At 41.3% G+C, this 25,801-nt stretch overlaps 1 protein-coding gene across 1 annotated transcript; it reads left to right on the top strand.

The window, feature by feature from the left end:
* The first annotated feature begins 1,562 nt into the window (after positions 1-1,562).
* adra2c (adrenoceptor alpha 2C) lies at positions 1,563-8,938 on the top strand. Its single transcript, XM_020706163.3, has one exon. It carries the CDS (start codon positions 3,101-3,103, stop codon positions 4,448-4,450), a length of 1,350 nt encoding a protein of 449 aa, XP_020561822.1. The 5' UTR covers positions 1,563-3,100; the 3' UTR covers positions 4,451-8,938.
* The last annotated feature ends 16,863 nt before the right edge of the window (positions 8,939-25,801 follow it).

Here is a 25,801-nt window from a genome sequence, read left to right on the forward strand (position 1 = left end):
ATACATCGATGGTTCATGTACGAAAAGTTAGAAATACATGGACCGGTCGTGGAAAGACAAACATTTGGATCTCTCAAAAATCACGCACAATCGTGTAAGACTTATCCTATAATTCCATATAAACTACATAAAATAGACATAAACTGCGTAATTCTCAGCCGACCAAAATCGTAAACAGCTCAAAACCGAATTCACGTAAAGAGCTGTCAGCTGAAACCCTCCATTTCAATTCAATTTCATTTGCCCAAGTTCACAACAACAGTCGTCTCGATGGGCTTTACCCCTCAACGGACATCTGTGCACATCGACGAATGGCGAACGCAAGAAACACTTATGAGTTACATATACTCACGCATGTAAGCCGTAGCACCAGATCCAGGAAAAAGTTCCCCTCATATGGAACCAAACGTTTGATCACGTTCTGAATTTGTGTTTGTCAGTGAAAGTTGCCAAAGCATTGACGGGATCCGGTCTTGGCACAGCAGAGGCGCCTTTTCTTTCCAGTAAAAAACACAGATCTCTTAGCTTGCATGTCTAAAAGGCATCCTTCTCCACACCTGACACTCCACGGCGACCTCCACAACAAGCTAACCAGGGATTTGATCTAAAACAGCAAAACACCGAGAGAGAAAATGAAGAGGAAAATGTAGCCAGCAGATAAGAAGTAAACTTTTTTACTTTCAGGTGATCCAGATTAAATCACCCTTGAGCTGAAAGCTACTTCCCTGAACTATTTTCTCTTGGATCTATTGTTGTCTACTAAGGTAACACTGCAATTTATCACTGTCAGCTGGTGCCATATAGGTTCCCATACACAGGGCACATATGAGGGAAGTACAGCACTTTAGGGAGGGAGGAGCAGCTGGAAGTGGCTGTTGTCAGTTGTTAACATGGCTGATTTCTGTGAGGCATTAACCTTTATGACATGGCTGGCTTGAACGTGTTATGTGCTGCTGCAGTACACTCAAGTGCTCGGGTAAGGGAAGGGGTTTATTAACAGGAGGGCACCCTAGGCTTTGTGCTCTGCAGAAATGGTGAGGTTCTCATTAAATGAAGCTCAGGGACTGTTATAATAACTGAGAAGCTTCAACGGCCCAGAAGATATAAGGGATCAGGCACTCGTTCTGTCTCTGTCCTCCACCTCTGCCAGCTTCTCTACTGTTTTTGACAAATGCGCTGCTGTGGCATTTCAATGAAAGCGCAGAAAACTGCAAACGTAGGAAATCCTCCAATGCACAAAGCTAACAAAGACGAGTCTTTGAGCGTGGGCCAAAAAGAAAAACAACACTGCACAACACAGATGACAGTTTTGAGGAGAAAAAGCACAAAGAATTGACTTGAAGATGTAAAAGTAATCAGTAAAGCTTCGTTCACATCCAAAGGCACGCTCCTGGCAAGCAGCACAGACTTACTTCCTCAGAGAAGTGCTCAACGTTGAAAAACAAGTACGGGACTTTGCTGTAGCTGTGCGGCTCTCCATCACCCAATTAGATACAGTGTATGGCCCCGGGACCCTACTTGATGACCACATTAAGCATTGTCTGTCTGCTCCAGAGCGCATCCACTTGCAGCGTCACTCTCGCCTCGAGAAGAAATAAGGCGTTTTGGGGGAGGGGCGGGGGTCGCCTCAGCTCCTTATTCCACCTCCCAGCCTTGAATCAATTTGGACTCCAGCATTTCTCGCGGTCGCTCTTTAATTCAGCACGGCTGAGCGTTTCCTGATTAATGGCTGGCACTTAGATCTGAGACGTGGTCAATAAGCGCACCGGTCCAGGAACTTGATACCAGGGTGAAGAGAAAACGATAGAAGCGTTTCCCTTCAGGGAAACACCCTCCAGGGGGAATTGGGTCAGCAGAACCAGAGGGCAAAAGGTCAGACTGAATACTTTGGAAGGCAGGATTTTTTTTATTTTTTTTTTAGCGAATTTGTGTTAATTTGAACAACCTTGGCAGAGAGCTGCAGAATAACCCCTTTGAAAATCTTCCAAGTACAGTTTGTGCTCTCTGGAGGAGAGCGTGAGAGTGGACTGTGAGGTTTGAGAGTGAGACGGGAGGAGGAGGCTGAGTGCCGCGAGCCCTGCACGCTCTCAGTGCGTGTCTGTTCTTTGACAGAGAAACAAGAAAGAGAGGATAACCTGGGGGTTTCAGGTCAAACATGTGCCGCTCCTAATGGCAGGGGCTTTCCCTGCTCATTAATCATTTATTGATTACAGATTGATTTCCATAGTTTCCGTTTCCACCCGGACTAGTACCTTTTGGTACAATTTTTTGCAATTCGGGATCCAGATTGAATAACTACAAACAGCAGCCTGGAATGATGGCTGCTGCTGCTGATCCATATTTTCAAACACGTGCAGGAAACTTGGAGCTGGTTTAGTTGCGCTGGACACAGCAGGTGAGTGTCTCCACGTGCGCCCCCGCGGAGAAGGCTGTTACCACACTGACCTCCAGCGTGCGCGCACGAGGACGAAGCAGGGCGCGCTGTCCTTGGCGCGCGCGGCTTCGCGGCTGTCACTTTGCGTTTTGACACCAGCCCGCGCCAGCCACTCCGAGCAGCTGCCGCTCACGCGCAGATCCACAACCACAGATCGGATCAAGTGGGAGGCGAGCTGCGCGCAGCGCCGGGAAAGCATCGCATCTGCTGCGTATTTGTTCTCCTGTCCATCTCCTCCGGGGTGGAGCAGGTCCCATTCTCCTTCCTAAAGAGGAAAAAGGGCACGTGGCTTTTAAAAGCTCTCTCGGGACAGCGGGGAGGCGGAAATCTGTGGGCGCAGTCGGGATGGATACGGGAGGACGCGGAGCACACAGAGCCTCATTTTAAAAAAACAGTTGGCTTCATGGACGTTTTGGAGTGAGGACTTCAAGGACGATCATAATAAGTCTTTATTGTTTTTTTTCTGTCCCCTTTCTTCCTCTTTTTTTTTCCAAAGTAAAGACTTAACACAGTGAGAGATTGCAGGTGAGGGAAAAGAGAAGGATGTTTTTGTCCTGGACTCGTTTTTCTTCTCTGATATGCGCTTAACTTTCTGTAGAAAATGTATTTGACTAATTTTTGCACACCCTAGGCTACACATGTGAAAAACCATAACCTGAAATAAAAATGGATTTTTTAAACACATCGAGCCTGGAAGAAGGACTGGGGGATGGAAATTCTTCCTTTAATTCTACATCTGAGAGCGAGTACAGCCAGCTCACCATCTGGAGTCTGATCGGACTTGTCAGTTTTCTGATTTTGTTCACAATCGTTGGTAACGTACTGGTTGTTATTGCCGTTTTGACCAGCAGAGCTCTGAAGCCACCTCAGAACCTGTTCCTGGTTTCGCTGGCCACCGCAGACATCCTGGTGGCCACCCTGGTCATGCCTTTCTCTCTCTCGAACGAACTGGGCTATTGGTTTTTTGGCACAGTCTGGTGTGACATTTACCTGGCTTTGGATGTTTTGTTCTGCACCTCCTCCATTGTTCACTTGTGTGCAATCAGTCTGGACCGGTACTGGTCGGTGACACAGGCTGTAGAGTATAATTTGAAGAGAACACCTCAGCGCGTCAAACGAATGATTGTGGTGGTCTGGCTGATCTCAGCTGTGATCTCCTTCCCTCCACTGATATCCATGGACAGGAGCAGCAGCAAGGCCAGCCAAGAGTGCAAACTGAACGACGATACCTGGTACATCCTCTACTCCAGCATTGGGTCCTTCTTCGCTCCTTGTGTTATCATGATCTTGGTTTATATCCGTATCTACCAGGTAGCAAAAACCAGGACCCGGACAATGTCAGAGAAGAAAAGAGATATGGATTCCCCCCTTGAGAATGGAATGGAACAGACCGAACCAGGCATGGGCGGCTCATTGAAAGCAGCAGGTGGTGGGAGCATGAAAGAACAGGCGCGTGAGAACGGCCACTGCCAAGAGCGGGAGGTTGGATCCTCGCTACCAAATGAGCCAAAACATCCACCACCTGACCACAATGATGATTTTGATGACAGCAGCTCATCGGACGAGAAAACCAAAAAAAACAGAAAGTTATCAAAACATCAGCAGGAGGACAGAAAAGAGAGGAAGTCCAGCCGAAAAAGTAGCTCCGCCTCAAAGTGCTCCAGCAGGAAGTCCCGTTCCAGCTCCAAATCCATGGAGTTCTTCTCGTCTCGGCGCAAACGTCGCAGCACCGTCCATCGGAAAAAAGTGTCCGCCGCTCGGGAGAAGCGCTTCACCTTCGTCCTGGCTGTTGTCATGGGCGTGTTTGTCTTGTGCTGGTTTCCGTTCTTCTTCTCTTACAGCTTGTACAGCATCTGCCGGGATCCGTGCAAGATCCCACCCACACTCTTCAAGTTTTTTTTCTGGATAGGCTACTGTAACAGCTCATTGAACCCGGTCATCTATACCATCTTCAACCAGGATTTTCGCAGAGCTTTCCAGAAGATCCTCTGTAAGTCATGGAAACGCTCGTTTTGACTCTTACTGGATTGTCTTCATGTGTTGGTTCAAACTCCTTCTCATTTTTCAAGTGAAGGGATGCATACTAGATCAAACGGAAAACAAAAATGTGAATGAGTTGCCAGGAGAAATGGATGGAGCCGCAGGGGAAACTGGCAGCTATGGTCTTACATACTGCTTTGGATGGTGAACTGGCTCCTCTGAGGTTTTGTGATGTGTGACTGCCCCCATGGCAGCACTTGGATCAGCCAGATAACTAAAGTTTACAAACATTTTAGAATCCCCCTGCATTAAGTGTGAATAATGTAAGGTCCTTGACAATCTCCATGAAGTTCTTGTTTGTGGCGATTGACGGGTTTGTGCTTTTTTTTTTCTTTTCTCACTTATCTTTGCTTTTGTAACGTTTCTATTAGTCTCTCGACATGAGGACTTTTGGGATGAAGGGGCTCCTTGCTAACTGTTTAAGTAGCAAAACTGTTTCTATCATAAAAACAAAAATGGAAAAAAAAGAAGAAAAGTTTCCTGAAGACGGCAGCCATGTGTCCTGTGCTGAAAAATGTCGTTTTGTCGTCAGGATGCAGTCAGTGGTGAATGGTTTTACCCTGAAATGAATTTGCACCTTTTTACCTCGTTGACATGACACGTGGGATCCGATATCACAACAGAAGGTAACCAGCTACGTTTGCTCAAAGTGTAGCGGTTCCACATGAAAGGCTGATTCTACTGTGCGTTGATTCTCTTTGTGTGAGTCACTTCCCTCTGTAAATACATACTGTTGCTATGCACTTGTGTCGTGTGTCACAAGTCGATGGTGTGTAACTTAAAACATCAGAAGTTACTGTGTGTGATTTAACAGTGAACTGGCTCTGCGCTGTGGTTTTTGTTGCCTGTCAGGAGGGCGGGGGGGTCCTTTGTTTATGGTTGTGCGTCAATACAGCACAGAACCATTAGTTATCACTGACATTTTCACTATTTGTTTACATTTATTTACATTTTCACGAGCTTCTTTCGAGGTATCTGGTTAGCTTCCGCATAACAGTGCTAATGCTAATTCTTAGTGGTAGATTCGGATTATATAAATCTTCTGAGAATCACATAAAGGGCGACAGTGGCTCAGGTGGTTGAGCAGGTTGAGCAGGTCGTCCAATGACCGAAGGGCTGGCGGTTCAATCCCCGCTCCCACCAGCCAAGTGTTGTTGTGTCCTTGGGCAAGACACTTCACCCTCCTTGCCTCCAGTGTGGCTCCACTGGTGTGTGCATGTGTATGGATGATCCCGGTGATGGTCAGAGGGGCCGTAGGCGCGAAATGGCAGCCACGCCTCTGTCAGTCTGCCCCAGGGCAGCTGTGGCTACAACGTAGCTTACCGTCACCAAGTATGAATGAGGAGTGAATGAATAATGGACACAATGTAAGCGCTTTGAGTGTCTTGAAAAGCGCAGATAAATCCAATCCATTATTATTATTATTATTATTATAAACAAACAAAAAAAAAAATCTGAATTTTAAATAGGCATTTTAAGGATCAGTTGAAACCATAGGAAATAGTGTTCCCTAGTTTATCTCATAATTTACGTTCTAAGAAGAACCTTTAGAAGAAGCTTAATAACAGATTTGTTAAGGCTGTGAGACCCTTCACTTTATCCACTTTTCTGTGACAGACATGAACATTTTCTCTCTTCTTTAAAGTCTCAAATTTCAAACCTTCATAGAAAAATAAGCCCAGCTTTATAGAATGGAAACAAAGATCAAAGATTTATGTAAATTTGCCAAACTGAACACATTCTGTACAGGAGACATGGTATGGAGGAGATTGATGGACAAGGTCAAAAGCCAATCAGGACACAGAGCACAGTGCACTGTAAAAAAGAACAAGCCTATAAAATTACAAAATCTGCAACACTGCGAAAGGTGAACCGCAATAAACCAAGGGAACATTGTACAACTAAAAATGTGAATGAGGCAATTTCAATTTATACCTCAAAATCGATTCTACATTTTTGCTTCATCAAAGTGTCCACCCTCTGGAAATGCACTGTCAGCACTTTTTCTGCGACAGAAACCTAATGTTTCTGAAATGTTCTTTCCAATTGTGTTAAGGAACTAAAGAGTTCCAACATTTGATCATACAAACGACAGTGTGGTTTTAATTAAGGTTTAAGGCAGATTGATTTGTTTGAACAAGTGCTCAAGCTCAGTCCAGTTGTTTTGTTGTAGCTGGAGCAAATGTAGCATTTTCAGGACACAGCTTGGTTGAACTTAACATTTTAAGACATCTTTGTAAATTACAGATAGACTATATGGTTGTGTCCTATTTGCACTTTATCCATACAGGTTTAACTGTTAGCCTAGAAGTTACACAAGTGTTTGGTTTCTGCTGCTTTTTCTAAAGAAATGTACCTAAATGTTCCCATCATTTTGTTTTTCTATAGCTATTACATTCTTATACATAGAGGGGCTAAAAACACTGATCATTATACTGATGGATTTAAACCATTGTCTGTATAAAGCCTCCTTTCCACTGAGCGGTCTGGTCCGGTCCGGTTTAGACTGGTCCAGGTAATTCAGGTGAGCGTTTCAATCAAAGTTGGACCGTCATAGCACCAGTGGAGTGATGCCAACAACAACGTCCAGCAGCTCATTTTTTGGTACTTCGTAGATACAAAGCATTTGATGTTGCTTGGGAGACGACTGCGGGCGGCTTAGAGGAATACAGCTGCCCTCTTTTGTCATTATGACCTTCAGCCAATCAATGGGCTTCAACTGTAGCTTCCCCCTAACCTGTCCACTCCCTTTTTTTATGGACCTGCAACCAATGGGAGCCCAAGAATGGTACGATTCAGTCCGGCTTAATGGGTCTATTTTATAATGGCAACACATTTAAAAGAACAGACTGGACTTGACCGGACCATGCTGCTCAGTGGAAACAAAGCATGAGAGAACTGGATCAAGTGAGTCTGACGCCATCCATAGAAAATGCTTTACTTCTGGATCCAACCAAAGGAAGCCCATTCAGTCGCCGTCCTTTGGCGATACGGATGCCACCACGTTGGAGCTAGATATAGCCGAAAAGCAGTGGTTGGTCCAAATCGGTCAGAGTCTACGTTTCTATGGCAACCACTCTCACCGATCTCGGATGAGCTTGTTGGAATGCCACATCCCTACCACTGACAGCAGCTTTTGAACGTTTCGTACTTTGGACGTAGGGGACCAGCAGGCTCCACCTACTTTTATTGAGGCCCCTGATTGATTGGGCAGACTGGGTAAAGGCTGTTTATTTAGTGATACAGGTCTGTGAGATTTGGCTCCTTGGAGCCGGTCAGGGGGGGTGTCAGTGTTTCCACTTTTCTTATACAGTCAACAATGTAGACATACACTTTATATGTATATGCAGTGACCATGTTGAATTTTCCTTCCCACTATTACATTTGTAGAGAGGTGAGCTGCAGTAGGACTGGGGAACCTACGTAAAGCACACCTCATCAGTTTGACGCAAAACCATAAATGTCCCTTCAAAACAGATATATTTGTTCAGTGGTGTACCACTATCTCATGTTTGTGCTGCCCAATGCAAACGACTACAGATTCAGCCATTTCCACTACAGCCCATAGGTTGTAGGACTACCACGCCTTTGACTCGTGGATCCGCATATTCCAGATTTTCTTTAGAGACTGGGCTGAATGCAGTGGAACAGTGGAGGCAGATGGGCTCTCACTGAGGCTTCCACTGTGCGCCTTTCTTTCTGTGCCTGAAAGAGGAGAAAAAAGATGCGGCTCTGTGGTCTAATGAAGCGAGCAGCAGAATTTACTGCACCTCATTCTGAATGTGTGTGTGTGTGTGTGTGTGAGAGCTTTCTTAAATTGCCATATTGGTCAAGTGTCTGCCTCTTCTTAAATGCATTTTAGTCTTTTGGCTGCTCAGATTTACTCTCCCATTCCGCCATGGTGAAAACAGAACATCTTATTTATTAATGTCTCTGCTACTTGCACACAACTATATATTTAAATATGAAGGAAACAGAGACCTAAAGGGATTTATACAGCCCAAAAAAAGTCCTATTTCTGGCTTCAAGGGGTTTTCTTTCTTGTGTAAATAATTATGGTGTGGTATGAGTGTATGAAATGTGGTAATCACACAAATAGATATGATGAAAATCTTTGGTTGGCATAACGAACAAGGCTCTGAGCTATTTTCCTGTTCAACTGTACCTCTGTCTTTTTTAAAAACAACAATTGTTTACCTCTCTGCTTTCATCACTCTTGAAAAGATCAAATAAAGACATCACTGCAACTGTCGTCTGACGAGCGCCAGAGAGCGTGACTGCATCCCTCATTACCCTTAATCCGCTTAGGTGTCTTTTTCCAACTCCTTTTTTTTATTTTTACGGCTGTGAGGCTATTGTTTGCATATTTCTGCCTGGTGTGACTCCCAACATATGATTGGATTTTTTTAAGTGAGCCAATTTGAAAATAACATCTCTGGTTCTTGTTCAGGAAAAAAAGAAAAAGACACAATTCCTTAAATGAATGTGTTTAAATTATAAGTCATATCAGCTGCATTCACAACCACATTTAGTTTTTTCCATACAGTAAAGCTAATTTTTTGGGGGATATGACTATTTTTGTCATTTTCCCCCAAAAATATTACATTTTGATTTGCTGCAATAAAACTTGTATCTTTTACCTAATGTTTTCCACGTCAATGTTTTGTTTTTTGCAGGTTAGTTTCTCATCCTGGGTTTACACGTGTCCGTTTGCGGTACATCTGTGTGAGGAGTCCGTCTCACAACTATCACTTAGTCTACATTGTCTCTGTTGTGTCTCCGGTCGATCCCTCCTTCCGCCTGGCTTCCGGAGGAGTAATTTGTCCCGCCATCGCCGTGTCATTAACATCCAAAACTTTAGCAACAAGTCCCCAGGTCCTCTCCTTTCTCACTGAGTCCGTCTAAATGCATGTTTTGTGTCATAAATGATGTTATGGTTTTGAACTTTCAAAATTAAACTTTTGTCATCCATGGTGAAAATGGACACAGTGTTATCTGCGGTGTGGGTTATCACGTGGGCATGTCACATTAAGCATGAAATGAAATTGTATAAAGTTTTATTTTGAAAGTACAACAGCAGTTTGTATCTTGAAACTCCTGTTTCCTGTTTCTCTGGCTTCTTTTCATGAAATTCACGCGTTGACGGACTGGAAATGGAACTCCTGCGTAAAACTTGCCTTGCGTGGCGACGGACATCAGACGCAGACAGACGTAAAAATTCTGCTTGAAAGTTCAATTTTTTTGTGTCAACACAACGGAGACGCGCCGTGGACGGCCAGTGGAAATCAGCCTTTAGGTCCCTTCTCTTATATATATGCGTTATAATTCTATCTATCATTTTGGCACAAGTGCCAATTGGTTGTTTGCAGACAGAAAAATGTGTAAACCTGTAGTCCTGCTAAGGTGGACTGCAGGGAATATCAAGGTCAGTGAGAGACCAGTGCACACATCTCACTAACAACTAGAGTGCGGCATAAGGGCACCGTACAACAGCATCACCAGTACATTATAAGTGTATGTCACTTAAATTATCTTTATATAAACTTCAAAGTACAATTACCACACGCACAACAATGGTACGTTTTATTTTCATGACGTCGCTTAAGGTGGCGATACGAGTCTGTAGAGAACTGCAAGACACAACTATTTTCCCTTTAACTATGCAACCTCTCCTCTCCACACCCCTCCATGGGCCTGGACAACCTAAAAAAATCTGCAGCACCTGTACAGGTCCAGACCCTTATGGGCCCAAAGCCTATGTTTTGCATTTACAGTGTTGGACAAAATTGTTTGTACCCCTGAGTTACAGTTTTATCTCATTCGCTTTAGTACAATTCTCAGATCAGAATGAAATTCCCAAAACTATTTGTTCAATCTTCACATCATGATGTCACTTGTGCACATCATATAAGCAGTTTCTCACTTCTTTGAACAAGTTGCAATTGCTTTGGTACATCCATGCAAATGATTATGTACAATTCTCTGCTCTTTGCTACATAGTCATTAGTTCATCGTATAAGTCATTAACTGCAAAATGGTTGACCAAGTTGTCATAATGTGACAAACATATTTCGCTGCATTGCAAGAGAGGATATATTCGCTGTGATGTGGATGAGAATTTGTGGCCTAACATACAGGAACGACAAGAGGTGTAGGAGGACCACACCAATTCCTACTGCACTGCCTGGACTGTTGGACAGAATATTGTCCTATCTTTTTTTCCCTTTGTGTTACTGTTTGCAGTGGGTTTTTTCTATGCTGGTATGACAAGGTCTATCAACAAATTACAATATTAACAATAAAAGTGTAAATGTGAATCTTGTCCAGTCTCTTGCAATCAAACAAAAAAGGTGTAACTTCCATTTTACAATAATTGTCATCCAAACTTTAGCCATAGTTTACATCAGAACCTCCCTCTAAAGTACACAGTTATATTGACAACATGACTAAGTAATTTGACTGTCTTGTTCGTAGACAATGACACAAGGACTTGACATTCTGATGGCACTGACATGTTCAATGACATAAAGACTTAGTTTTGAGAGATGAACTAAAGATTTTGAGCAAGTTACAGGCTTTTGCAAGAAATCCATAGTGTTTTGCTGTTTGTACAAATTGTTTTGAGAAATGCACACACGTATTTGCAAACTTCAATTCTGATCTGAGAATTGTACGAAAGCGACTGAGAAAAACTGAAAAGTAAGAAAGTCCACAATGCTCACCAAAATTACTTAAAACATTTAAAAATAACAATAAATTAAAATGTATTGAAAATTAATAATCAAACTAATGAAATAAGGCTGGACAAAAATGATGGTACCGATAACTTCATATTTTGTTGCACAAGCTTTTGAGGCAGTCACTGCAATGAAACGGTTTCTGTATTTGTCAATGAGCCTTCTGCACCTGTCCACAGGTGTTTTGGCCCACTCCTCATGAGCAAACTGCTCCAGTTGTCTCAGGTTTGACGGGTGTCTTCTCTAAATGGCATTTTTCAGCCCCTTCTACTGATGTTCAATGGAATTCAGATCTGGGCTCATAGAAAGCCACTTCAGAATAGTCCAACACTTTTCTCTGAGCCATTCTTGGGGTTTTTTGGCTGTGTGTTTTGGATCGTTGTCCTGTTGGAAGACCCATGACCTGTGACAGAGACCAAGCTTTCTGACACTAGGCAGCACATTTCTATCCAGAATGCCTTGATCATCTGGAGATTTCATTTTACCTTGAACAACTTCAAGACACCCTGTGGCAGATGCAGCAAAGCAGCCCCAAAACAGAACTCAGCCTCCTCCATGTTTCACAGTAGGGACAGTGTTCTTTTGGTTGGATGCTTCATTTTTGAGTCTACCAACATAGAGCTGATGTGCCTTACCAAAAAGCTCCAGTTTTGTCTCATCTGTCCAAAGGACATCTTCCCAGAAGCTTTGTGGCTTGTCAACATGCATTTTTGCAAATTCCAGTCTGGCTTTTTGATGATTTCCTTTCAACAGTGGTGTCCTCCTCGGTCGTCTCCCATGAAGTCCACTCTGGCTTAAACAACGAGGAATGGTGCGATCTGACACTGATGTACCTTGATCTAGGAGTTCACTTTTAATGTCTTTGGAGGTTGTTCTGGGCTCTTTGGATACAGTTCCAACTATCCGTCTCCTCAATCTGTCATCAATGTTCCTCTTCCTCTTCGTCCAGGGAGGTTGGCTACTGTCCCGTGGGTCTTAAACTTCTGAACAATATGTGCCACTGTGGTCAGAGGAACTTCAAGCTGCTTAGAGATGGCTTTATATCCTTTACCTTTACGATGTTTGTCTATAATTGTGTTTCTAATGTCCTGGGACAATCCTCTCCTTGGCTTTCTGTTGTCCATGTTCAGTGTGGTTCACACCTTTTCACCAAACAGCAACGTGACTATTTGTCTCCCTTTAAATAGGCAGACTGACTGATTATGGGTTTGAAAACAGCTGTGATGTCAATGAAAGGACAAACCTGAGTTCATCATGACTCCCTGGGCAATTAGTTCTCAGACTTTTATGGAGGTACCATCATTTTTATCCAGCCCTATTTCATTAGTTTGTTTTTAAATAATTCTGTTAATCAACAACTCAAAAGTAATGGCTGATTTTGATTATTTAATTTTCATTTTTAATTTATTGTTTCTTTTGAACGTTTCAAGTCATTTCAGTGAGCATTGTGGACCCTCTTTCTTTAACTGATGGGTACCAACTATTTTGTCCACCACTGTATGTAGAACTGATGGGTTACAGTGGATTCTCTCACAGATGACCTTATAAGTCCCTTGGTTACTTTTGCACTGACCAGAGCACCATGTCCCAGCAGACCTCTGCAAGCCCAGCAAAGGTTCAGAAACCAAACTCAGAACCCACAAATGAACTGTACTTTGGAGTAAAATGTACTCTGGCATGGAACAAATGGTGGGCTGGGAGGAAACCAAAGTTCTTCCACTTGATACAAGTTCTTGCTGCTTAAAAAACCCACAAATTGTTCACAAACACACATTCTTTTCATGCCAATTATTAAAAGGCTTTTATTACGACTGAGATAAAAGTCTAGCATATTTTCTCTTGGATTGATAATAGTAATCATAGATGTTTTATAATTTTCTTTCAGCTATTTGCAAAAATGTGTGTGGGCATAAACAAAAGGCACCCACCCTATTTATAGTTGAACATTGTTATATTCTAGCTAACTTTAAACGTTTTCATTTTTGTTAAAATAGAACATTTAATGTTCTTTTTCTCACATCAAGAGTTAGCATCCAAAAGTTTTTGATCCCAAGTAGTTTAATAGTTTTAGCCTCAGAAACGTTCTTTTTGTGCAACATGTTTTAATTGGGAAGGCAAATTTCTGATTTTTTTTTAGACTAGATTTATTTAAAACATGTAAAACAAAACTTGTAGAACAGTACTAAAGAGTACAATAAAATGAAATAAAAATAATTTAATAAATAAAAAGTCTGCATTGCACTAAATTAAAAAAATACATGTTTGAAAAGGGGGTATGCAGAAGGTAATGCTTCTTTAAGCCTTTTCATTTCACATCACTAATATTCCACTAATTATATTTTCTCTTATAATCAACATTTCACTGTAAATAATCGGACATTTCATGATTTTTGTTGGTCCATCTTGTATTCTAAGAACAGTTTCTCTTTTAGGTTGAAAGTAAATTGTTTAATATCCGGCTTTTTTTTGTGTTGATTCTCAAGGCTATTCCACAGCTTATTCCACAGGCTGACACATACTTTTCCCAGTAGTTGTTCTAACTGCAGTTTGTTTAAAACTATACCGTAACTCTTCAGACAGTAATCTCCATCCCTTTCTGTGAACAGTTTCTGAATTACGAAGTAATGCCTTATTATTAGCTTGATAAAGGAATTTATCATTTATAAATAAACTAAATAAAAAAGTTTTGCAGTTAGAAGAGGGGCTGTAGTACCAATATGTGGTTGTTGCTCCACACTACAATGTATTAAATGTAGTCCTAGCGAAGAGCACAATGTATGCAATTATTTCTATTTAAGAACATATTTTGCTTTATAATTATAGCCATGCTTTTTGATATTTTCCTCTGAACATGTCTGATAAGTGGGTTCCAAGTTGTCTAGTTACACCCAGGAATTTAATTTGGGGTACTTCCTCTATTTTTGTGTCATTTCTGTATATTGATAATTTTGATTTCAAACATCACTACTGTAGTATTTTAAGTATAGCTTATTTGTATTGATCAATGCTTTTAGTTTTGTCAATTCAGAATCTATTATTTTTGGGAGGTTGTCAAAGTTATCATCTGAATAAAATACGTTTGCATCATCAGCAAACAGTACTATTTATATTATCTCTGATACTTCAACGATGTCATTAATGTAGGGCAGGGGTGCCCGCACTTTTTTGGTACGTGAGCTACTTTTGCAACGACAATGTCTTGAAGATCTACCTCTATGTGTATCTATCTATCTATCTATCTATCTATCTATCTATCTATCTATCTATCTATCTATCTATCTATCTATCTATCTATCTATCTATCTATCTATCTATCTATCTATCTATCTATCTATCTATCTATCTATCTATCTATCTATCTATCTATCTATCTATCTATCTATCTATCTATATTATTTTGAGATTAAAATAATGTTTTATAAACATAGTATTATGGATTATTAGTATATAACATTGTTTATGTAGTGATAACTCAAAAATTACACTGTAAGAGTACACAAAGATACTTTTGTATTAACAGATGAGGCGTTTTATTACAAAAACAGACAGCAGTGACCACTGAATGTCATGCTCTGCTGTAGATGGGGGGAGCATGGCATTTCTAAAGCACGGCTGGCTCCGTGAGCAGCGTTTGAGAAGCGCCTGCTACTGGAAAACACTGCTGCCAGTGTCAGAAGGGGGGACTCCAGATCGAGGAGGCACGGGGGGCGATCCGGGCCTCAATAAACTCTCCAGGGGGCCGGAGTGGTCTACTGCCGGGGACTTGAAGTGCCGCCGAGCGAGTGGCAACTTTCTGATGACAGACACACTTTGCGCTGTGTTTTTAAACACGCATGTGCAGCGACAAATATATCAGAGGATGTTGCTGGCCTGCGATCCACCCTCATGTCCTTGAAGATCGACCGGTCGATCGCGATCGACGTAAAGAGCACCTCTGATGTAGAGGATCACTTAATATCCCATTGACATGAGTGGAGCAGGACTATGTTGTGAATGTGAGTTCAGCAGCTGAAGGATTCTTCCTGAATTCAACTGATTAGTTTGAAGGGGGTTAAACACTTTGGCGCCGGCACACGGAACTGAAGGTACTTCAACTTTCTGCCACATTTTCCTTCTCTCACTCTCTCAGCTCTGATGGAAAGAAAGGAAAAGCTGAAGGCTGGATGACTCAGAAACATGATGCTAAACCACCTCCTGAACTCGTGGTGAAGTGTCAACAACAGGATGTGAAGAAGATACACAAAGTTAAAATGAAAAGGCTGAACTGGTTGTGCATTTTCATGATGTGAAGGAGCCAATCCATTCTGCTGGAGCTGAAAAACAGGCCCGTGAGTTTCTGCTGACTGAGCCTCTGGTGCAGAGTAGAATGCTTTCATTTCTTTGCTGTAAGTGTCAAATCTGAGACACACGCCAAAGCAAAAGCGTTGATCAAATTAGACACCACAGATCGGAGAAAACTGAGGGAAGCTGTCTAAAACAAAATGCATCCAGGATGAAGTGAAGGCTCACATAGAAACTTCCACTTTTTTCCAAAAGGGTTGTAAAACCTGGTAAGGGACAGGAAAAGAAACCATTTAGGGTCTAAGCCTGCAGCTTTTACGGCCACTTTCCAGGTGATTAATGTCTCGATCGATGAATGAATGATTATCCTTCTTATGATGAAGTGCAATACACTGTGGCCTTTACTGGATGAATTAATCCTGCATGTGTCTAAGGTCTGTCTGTGCAGAATCTTCAAATTCTCATTTACTATCAGTGGAGCCAAAACATGAATATAGAATGAAGAAAAGGAAAGATGGAAATTTAAAGTATTGCTAAAAAAATCCCAACTCGTGTTCCGAACAGATGATGAATGATTCCTTCACTGGAACTTTCTGCAAATGTTTATCGGCCTCACATGGGAGCTCTGCTGAGATTTCCAAAATTTGAAATGAATACCCTGGAAAACAGACTTAAGCTGACATTAAGGCAGATGCTCAGTGATCAGAAAGGGCAGTGCTGAGAACAGCTAAGACACTGTAGGACCCTTTACCCTTGTGCTATCTTAGATGACCCCACCCTTACATTGACGTGTTCTCCCTACTATGACAAAGGTGGAAAGATTTCATGTAATCCATGGACACCAGTGAAGATCACAAATCATTGAAGAAAAAAGGTTCAGAGCACTGTCTAGTGGGTCTAGATGACCCAACTCCCAATGGTAAAGTGCCTAGGATAGAACAAGGGTTAAGCTCCCTGGCCTCTGGTAGCGGAACCACCACGGAGGGTAAAAGGCAAATTTATATAAAACCTTTAAAATAATAAAGGAAAATAATAAAGAAACATTTCATTTTTGTGCTTTAACACTTGATAACTTCACCAATGTGTCAGTTTTGTCCATTTTTACTTGGAAAAACTAGAAGAATTCATTCGTCTTTTAAACCGTGTGTTCCCTTTCAGGGTCACAGGGCTGCCAGAGCCCATCCTGGCCATTGGTGCAGGGGAAATCCTGGACAGGCCGCCAGTATGTTGCAGGGCCACAATCACACATCATGCACCCTCACACTTAAAGACGATTTAGATGAACCACTCAACAGTGTTTTTAAACTGACAGGAAACCCATGCGTAAACAGGTAGAACATGGAAAGAACATCCATTGGAGAACTATCCAATTTCTGTCAGCGAGCTGGTGGTGGAGGACCCAAAATGTAGGAGAGCAGGCTTGGTGACAAAAAAATCAAACATTTAATAAACAAACTGAATAAGACCAAACTCATGAAGCAGCAAAAAAGGTGACACAACAGAGCAGATGACCTGACAAGGATGAACTGAAAACCAGACACGTAAATAGGCTGAGGGCAATTAACTAAAACGACAACAGCTGTGGATCATGATGGACTGGGAAACAGCGTGGCTGAGGGCAACTCAGACCACAACCAAAAACCACACAGAACCCTTACAATTTCTGTTTCAGATCCCCCAGCTAGGACTTGAACCATTGTCTTCATGCTGTGAGGCAAGAGTGCTAACCACTACACCACCATGCAGCCACAAAACTAGAAGAATATCGAGCAAAACTTCACCAAACTCTGTTTTTCAAGAAAAAAAAAACCCAACAACTTTTGACTCAACCTCAGAATAAAAATAAAATTGAAATAAAACCTAATAAAATTCCAGAATTGAAGTATTTGATTATTGTTTTGGATTTAGCTCCCTTTACAAATGAGGCTGGAATTTTGCCTTAAACTGCTTTTCCACCACAGTGAGATGGAATGGAGTCCAACAGGTACCAGCATGTCACCATGTTAACATCACGGCTGTAATGTAGCAGAGGTGCTACTTACCGGTTTCCTGTTCAGTGATTGCTGAGTCAGTCACTAAACAACAGGACAGGGTTTTTGGTGCTTCTTAGTTAGATGTTAAACGGGAAGAATCCTGAAGGCTCTCCCGGAAATTCCTGTACTGCAGGAAACGTGAGGTGTGTCACTGCTTCTCAGTGGTTCTTGATAATGTCTTGCTTCATTAAAATAAAGGGAAAAACACTGAAAGACTTGTTTAACACCAAATAAAAATATAAAGAAATGAACGAAAGCCTGCATGGTGGATACAAATGTTAAATCCTAGCAAAATTACTGGTTGAAATGCTGCAACGATTATATTATAAAATATAAGATGTCTTTATGAACAATAGCTCAACCGTTTGAGAATAATAAAATTATTTTTTGAGCTCCATTTTTTTCAGGTTTGTTTTCCTTGTCACACTTTTAAAATAAACAGAGGTGCTTTATGGGAAACTACACAACATGGGTTTAAACTTCACTTCTCTGAATCTGTGTTTTTTCACTGTTTAGTGGAACTGAAGCTTCAGGGCTCTTTAGCAGAGCTGAAGAGCCTTATGGTGCGGGAGATGAAGGATTTCCTCCGCCTGTTTGTGTAACACAGAGACAGCCATCTATGCAACTGCAACCACTACTGTTAGAGTATTTCTACTGCAAGAAATGTAGTTTATTTATTAAATAGTAAAGCTAAGTTAGTCATTAAGGGGAAATCTCAACAGAACAGTAACATTTTAAAGTGCTTTTTATTCGATGATTCATGTTTTTATTGTTACTATATACGGTCTATATCATGCAAAATAAACTTTTTTGAGCTTTTAAGTGTTTTATAGTGTTAATTCTTCTAAAAAACAACCCCAAAGCGGTATCTTGATCCATTCACACATTTCAGAGCATTTTTCTTAAATCCTGGTCTCCCAATCCACTAAAACGACTGGGTCCTCACACTGTGACGTCACAAAGTGAGGAACCGCCTCTTCCAGGAAGAGTCTGTGCTGCCAGCTCCGCCCCCAGGCTAACGGACACACACACACACTGTGGAGCCATCGGTGATCGACTAAACTCTTTCTTTTATTTTTCCTCTGTTATGTCTACGAGTGTGTACCTTAAAAAATTATACAGATAAACATTTTTATACTAATAACAAAGCCGGAACTGAAAGACAGGATTTGTGCAATAAAGTTTATAGTGTCTGTATTGTTAACTGACTTCTTAGGTTCTAATCAGACACGGCTGTGTTTTTTTTCGTATACCTTACATGTTTCGACGGACGTCTAATCAAAGAGGAAAACACCCCAACATGTATTCCAGGGGTCGGGAACCTATGGCTCTTTTGATGGCCACATCTGGCTCACAGACAGATCTTTAATTATAAAATATTTTTTTCATTAGACCAGTCCTTCTCGGGTGCGATGCGATGCCAGAGGGGCGCGCAGTAATAGCGGTGCTTGGAGTTTGTAACAGCGTGAAACCTGTGAGTAGTCGCGCCTGCAGCTGTGCGCTCCCGTCTCTGAGGAAGAGCGTGCAACTGCAGGGACGGGATGTGTGAAGAAGAAAGGGGGGGTAGTGGGCACAGGCAGAGAGGTGAATCACGCACGGATTGTCATGACTTAGAACATGCTGCCCGTCACATACTGCAGCGTGTGAGTGTGTGTTTGGCTCCACGTCTACATATGAGCAGTCTTTCTCACACCTACGACGTTTAACGGATGGATGCATGAAGCTAAAACAACGTATCAACCAGACTAGACCATCAGCAAAACCATGCAGCACCAGAAGTCGTAATTATGGTAAGAAATACTCATCATTTATTAGCAACAGCATAACAATGTTATCAAAAAGAATCCACGGACTTATTGTACTTCAAAACTGTTGACATTGCATCAAATGCACACATTCACGTGTATCTTTACTTTTAAACATATCGTAGCGGACTGAGTTTAACTGGGTGGCTGTTGGGTCGCGTTTTAAGTTCAGGAGTTCTTTGGACGCATCATGCAGAGATGCTGATTGGCTCTCAGTTCTGTCCCTCAGCCTGTCGTTGGGGGGTTTGGACCAATGGGGTTCAGCTATAGGCCGAATAAGGGAAATAGGAGGGCTGTGCGGGAGCAGGGGAATAAAAAGTGGGGGGGAGCGCTCTCCGTGGGAGAGATTGAGGAGTTGCTGAATTAGTTGTACGGCGTTGGTTACGGCCTGCAGTAACCAGAATAAAGAACCATGAAAGAGGTTAAGTCTCCGTGCCTCAGTGGAGGAAAGGGATGCTACATTATTGTATGGCTCTTTCGAAATTACATTTATAAATATGTGGCGTTTATGGCTCCCTCAGCCAGAAAGGTTCCCGACCCCTGATGTAGGCAATCACTGCTGCTGCAATACTTTTTTAGACATGCAGACATTCTCAGCTTACTGCTTTGTTGCTCCCACAGAGCCACCATTCATATCAGAGAAGGTTGGTAGTCCCCAAAATGACAATGCTCAATGTCCCTGTTTGTTTTCATCTTTATTCATTCTGTCAGTCTAAATAACATCTTGTTCAGATTGTTATTTAAAATTTTCAAAATTTGGGACATTTTGAAATAATAAACACAGCCAGAAACATGCAGAAGGTCAAATAATGAAGACAATAAGAAGGAAAAGGCCACGTGAGGACAAAAAGTCTTCTGATTATTGCGCCATGATGTGCTTGAAAGACCCACTCTGATAAAAAATGTGTTTTTGTGGTTTTTAACATCTTCTTGTGGACTTTTTCTTATGATGAAGGGCATCATAAAGAAAATTAAGTTCAATATTGCATTTCTGAGTATTTCTTTCTTCAATTTTGTGCACCATGCAGACAAGAAGTGTCGTTTAAGAAAGATCGTAGTTGTGACCTGACAATGAAAAACGGAAACCAGACCCGTAAAAACACTGAGATTAACGAAATCAAGAGACGATCAACCTGAACCTGGTGAAACTAACAGGGAAAACAGAACATGATAAAAAACCAAAGAAACTACAAAAATCCAGGTACAGAATCCTCACACTCTCAGCAATAAGAAAGGGAAGGGGGTACGGGGTTGCTTTCTAAGGAAAATCTGCCGCTCTGCAGAAACTATATGCTAGAAGATCTTTTCATTTTAGCTAAAAATGACGTAATCGTGATTAAAAGACCATTGGATCAAAAAATGATCAGAGTGCGGCTTTAAGAGATGCTGTCCTGCTGGCAGAAGCTGGAGGTAAAAAGGCTTTTAGTTTTTTAAACTGAGTGACAGTCAGTTGCAGTGGAGGGAGGAGGCGGTGGCAGTCAGGTGAGGGCTACAAATCAATGATTTAGTTAGTCACTGTGCTGAGTTGTTCTGTTGTGGTACCTCTCAGCATCTCCTTGGAGCTCAGATGGAGAAAGACTCCATCAGTACACCATCTGCTCTCAGTCACACCTTAATCACTCTTTCAGCCTCTGTCTTGCACCATTTTCTCTATCTTCCAGGGTCAGTCTGTCTCCTGTTTCTTCATAACTAGCAGCTATTAGAACACAACAGTGCAGCTTCTGTCTGTTTTCAGCCAAAAATACTTTTTTTATTTTTATTTTAGCTCTCTTCTCTGTCCTAACTTGCTGTCAGTTCACATAGTTGCTTTAACCGAAGACACAGAGAACCTGCGCCTCTGCATTGGATTTTCACAGCAAAGGTGATGAAGGCCTTTCACATATAGGATCTTCCCCATGCATACTCTGATGCCGCACAACATGCAACCAGATGGTCGGCTGCGATTGTTGTGTTCCCTGTTGTTTGAGCGCTCAAGCCAAACCTGCAGCAAGCCTACACAGCTAACACTGCTGAATCATCACTGCTGCGAGCAGCAACTTCAGCCTTTCTAGTGACAAAGAGTGACTCAGGCCTTTATTTCATCACACGCTGGAACCGTGGAATCAAAATCAGGACAAGGAGAAAATAAGTAACCCCCGTTTTTAGCATTAAAATATCAGTTTTTAAAAAAATGAACCCTCCTTAAGTAAAAATACATTTCCTTTTAAGATACGAGTTGCAATGCACAAGTAACTTTATTAGTAACTTTACTATTATTATATGCACTTCTTTTTTTATATTTGATCTGGTTATAATGATTTCTGAAATAATGGTGCATCTGCTTATGAACTTTATACTTTATCTTTGTCATTTGATTGACATTAATGGATTTTTGAATAACCAGAATCTGTGTAGGTAAAGTATAAATAACTGATTACAGGTTAAGAATTGGATAACGATCATCTATGGAAACAAATAAAAAGTTAGGCAAAGCAAAACGGGGGGAGGAATATGCATAAATATGTATATTACCATTCCCCTTCAAGTACAATGTAAACTCATTTTGACAAACTTAACATTTAAAAGTCGCATACCACGGTCACATACAAAAGTAATTAATATTCAATCTGTTTTCAGTCCTTTATTCTTGTTATTTTTACAACATAGATAGCTTTTTTCACAAAAGTGGACTATTTCTTACGTGGGGACAACGCGCCCCTTAACCGGCTCAGCCAGCACGGACCTCGACTGCAGCGGCTAAGGAAAACGATATGTCTATGCTGACGATCACGATGTGTTAATGAAGCATCAGTTCAGAGAGAAAGTTCTCTTACTGCTTGTATTTGTCCAGATGATGAAGCTAAAGTTTGTTTTAGAGAAGCCGGCGCAGTGATACAGAACATTTGAGCTATGTGACCGGAACTACTTCTTTAGGCGTGTGGTTATCACTTTTAAGTGCACATCCAGCAGCCAATCAGAATCGAGAATTTACCCGGACCATAGTTAAAAAAAAGGAAAATGATTCACACTTTGTTGGTTCATTATTACATGTCTCATATCCTGTATGCATAAGAATCACTGTGTCTATTTATGATTAAGAGTAACAATTGAATTATTACAAGTGTATTGTTACGTTACTTCTAATATATCTGTATATACTACATTGATATAGCTGTGTAGTTTACTTTTATTTTTGTTTTTATTGCTCGAAATAAACCATTTCCGAGTTTTCAAATGTTTTATGAACTTCATATGTACTAAAATGGTTTCTATAATAAGTAAAGGCACACATCTGCACTGTAAAGAGTCCAGTCAGAATATGATGAGACCCAATAGCTCACAAACTGTTGCAGCTGTGATTATTTTATGGTCGTGGAGACAGCTGTCCTCAGGGAATAGTATGAATAACAAAGGAAAATTGTCCAAAAATGGCTGCTTTAGGAAATATAAGGCAGTTCCTCTACCATAGTTGTAGAATGAATGTTGTTCTTTTTCAGATCTGTGTGTTATCTTCAAAAAATGTATGGATAAAAGAAAACTGGCAATGTGTTCAAAGGTTAAGATAAAAAGGTTTTGCTCAAAAAATTGTCCAAGCCCTATATTCAAGATACAAAAAATAATCCTGTTTACATAAAAACATTTTCTTGGAAAGAGATTAATTTTTTGAAAGAAGCACACAAAAAACACGGTTTTGGCAAAATAAGACTATAACCATTCAATTTTAGATAAGTCCATTTTCAAAACCCGCTGAAGACTGTTCTGAGGGGTTTGTCACATGGCATAAGAGAGGATGCACGTTTATTTTCTCCCCGGTGGCTGACAGAAACAGCGTGGATGTGAGTGCCTATGATGAATGTGGCTCTAGGGATGGAGCCACACTCAGAGAAAACTTCCACATACCGATAGTCATTACTTTAGTGTAAATTGAAATGAATGAGGAATTTGACTTTAGATCAAACATGGTAATGTAAAACCAAAGGAAGTAAAAAAAATCATTAATAAAAACGTAAAGAGAAAAATCTGTTTGTTAGAGCTTAGATGTTGCAGAAAAAAAAATCAGATGATTTTAAAATGAGACTTTAAGCTGGTTTGATGTTGCAGCATAGGACCAAATAATCAGCTTCACCATTTGTCTCACTGTATGACTAAAGTGATAAAAAGTCGATTATTTCACTCAGACATCTCTTGCAGTAAAGAAGATTCATTCCATATTTTTTTTAGCTTGGCATACGGCTCCGTTCAGATACATAGAACAAAGATCTCCATGGAAAACTTTGGATAATAAACTACCCCTAACGGAGGTCACAGGTGGAAGCCGGGGAGGAGGGTGGGATGACGAACGCAGAGCTCGCAGAAATGGAAGAAGGGGATTGGACCGCACCTGGACTTAAGTAGGAAGCTGAACAGGTGAGTTGATTAGACTGAAACGCCTGCAGGGAGGAGTAACCAGGTAAACGCACTGCTGGAGATGTCTGCCAGAAATACTCCCAGGGTCGTTCACGTTCTGTACCAAATTTCAATCCATTTTTGACAAACTCTGAGATTTGTAACAAGATTTAGATCGTCTAAGCTACAAATCTATCAAACCATTTCTGTTCTGTAAAATTGATTGTCATTGTTATAATCATAATAAGTTTAAAAGCCGTGAGCTGAATTGTAAGCCCCTCTCTCTCCCCCTTGGTCAGAATAACAAAAAAATAAAATTAAAAACAAAACTTTCTTTTACAGTGATGGCTTTTCTTTTGGTTTTATCTTCATAGCAACCATTTTATTTTTTGGTTGTCTGGGAGTGACAAACGTGTCTGTCTCATTTTTAGAAGAATCTGCAAAAGTATATTTTTGGATTTCCATAGCAACTGTGCTTTTATGTTCACTACCCTCACATTCCGAATATGTTCAAATAGTATGTCATATTGTTTTACTGCATTTGTGACAATGATTCATTTATTACATTTTCACAATATTCCGGTAGAAAATGTGCGAGCAACAGTAGGGCGTCACTTTTTTGAGCTGCTAACTCCTAACTAAAGTGACAACTGGTAATTCTAATTTCTTTTCCAAACTAGCTTCCCGATGATGGTCGTGGAGCTCTGAGGTAATAGATTGAAATCCCTATAGGAGGAGTTTATTATTTTTGCTGGCACTAAAGGTGTTATAAAAAAAAATTAAGATTGCTGGCTCTTCGCAAGGTCAAAGGTCAACAAAACTTCAGTTGTGGTTGTAGACTTAAAGTGGCTGCTTTTGTGTGATATTTTGAGAGAAAAAGTGAAAATCGACATATTTCATACTGTAACGACCCAGCAGGTAAGTCACATGCAGCAGGGAAAACGAGCGCCCAGCTGTCAATCTACTGGCTGCGTTGGAGAGCTGTCCGTGTCCCATCCACCACACGACTCCGGACAGTCTCAGAGAGGAGGAGGCGGCGGAAAGAGAAGCTGACCGCGTAATCTCATTTCCTGCGTTAAGCCTGTTTATTTTGAACATGCACAACATTGAACATGGCTCATGGTGCAACAAAAAGAAACAAACGTAACAGGAAGAATTAACTAAGGTGGAACAACAAAATAGCCATATGAAAAGAAACGTGGGCAAAAAGAAACACCCATGTTCAGCCCTATTTTGACCAGGGGACCGAATCCCACAATCCTTTGCTGCCAGCAGACCCAATGTGCATGTGACCACCACTACAGTACTCTGCCACAAAATGGGCGCCAAGCCATAGGTCCCGTGGCCATCCCACAGGACCTAATCGACACATGTTTTGGTTCCGTTTGTGGATTTTGAACTATTCTCTTTGAGCATGTATTGAGCAACATTACCTTAGCGCTGAGCTACTGATGGTCTTAGAATGAAGACACATTTGACCAAAGCTGGGACTGAGCCAGGAAACGTGACAAACAGATAATACGACATGCTTTTCCCACGTTTGCACTGCTGCCATTTCAACTATGTTTGTGCTCAGAAAGCTGTGACCTCTTGAGGGATTCCAGGCCACAAGTTACTGTTAAGACTCGGAGGTCCCACTGCGGTCCTGGACACAAAAATGTACAAAGCAAGGGGAAGGAATTATCATTTACTGCACGGAATCGACTGAGCATGTCCCCAGGCAGGTCAGTTTGTCCCTGCTGTCCTTGTCAGTGTCTGACAGAGAAGGTTTTTCTCCTTAATGTACCAACAGTAGCTGTTTTTGTTTATTAGACCGGTTTTCCCTTACTAGAAATGAAAAGAACAAAGAGAGCAATGCTTTACATGATGTTAGTTTGTGAAGAACCGTTCTGCCTCAACATAACTCACGTCTTTAGGACTCTGGGAAAAGCTGCACAGATCCAAGCCTCCTCCTCTAACATGGTCCGTTCATTTGGGCGTGCTACATCAATGTCCCATCTCGGTTCTCTGCTAAAGTTCATAACTTCCCCAAAGGTGTGTTTCTCTCAGCTTCCATCTCAAAGAAACATCTGAAAAGGAGCAATATTTGAAGCTCCTCAGTTGAAA

The sequence above is a fragment of the Oryzias latipes genome, chromosome 1 (genome assembly GCF_053564925.1).
Source record: "Oryzias latipes strain Hd-rR chromosome 1, Olatipes_Hd-rR_3.1".
Lineage (NCBI taxonomy): Eukaryota > Metazoa > Chordata > Actinopteri > Beloniformes > Adrianichthyidae > Oryzias > Oryzias latipes.

Bases quoted from the DNA above. Each gene is read 5' to 3' on its own strand.
- adra2c (XM_020706163.3), top strand. From the start codon at position 3,101: ATGGATTTTTTAAACACATCGAGCCTGGAAGAAGGACTGGGGGATGGA.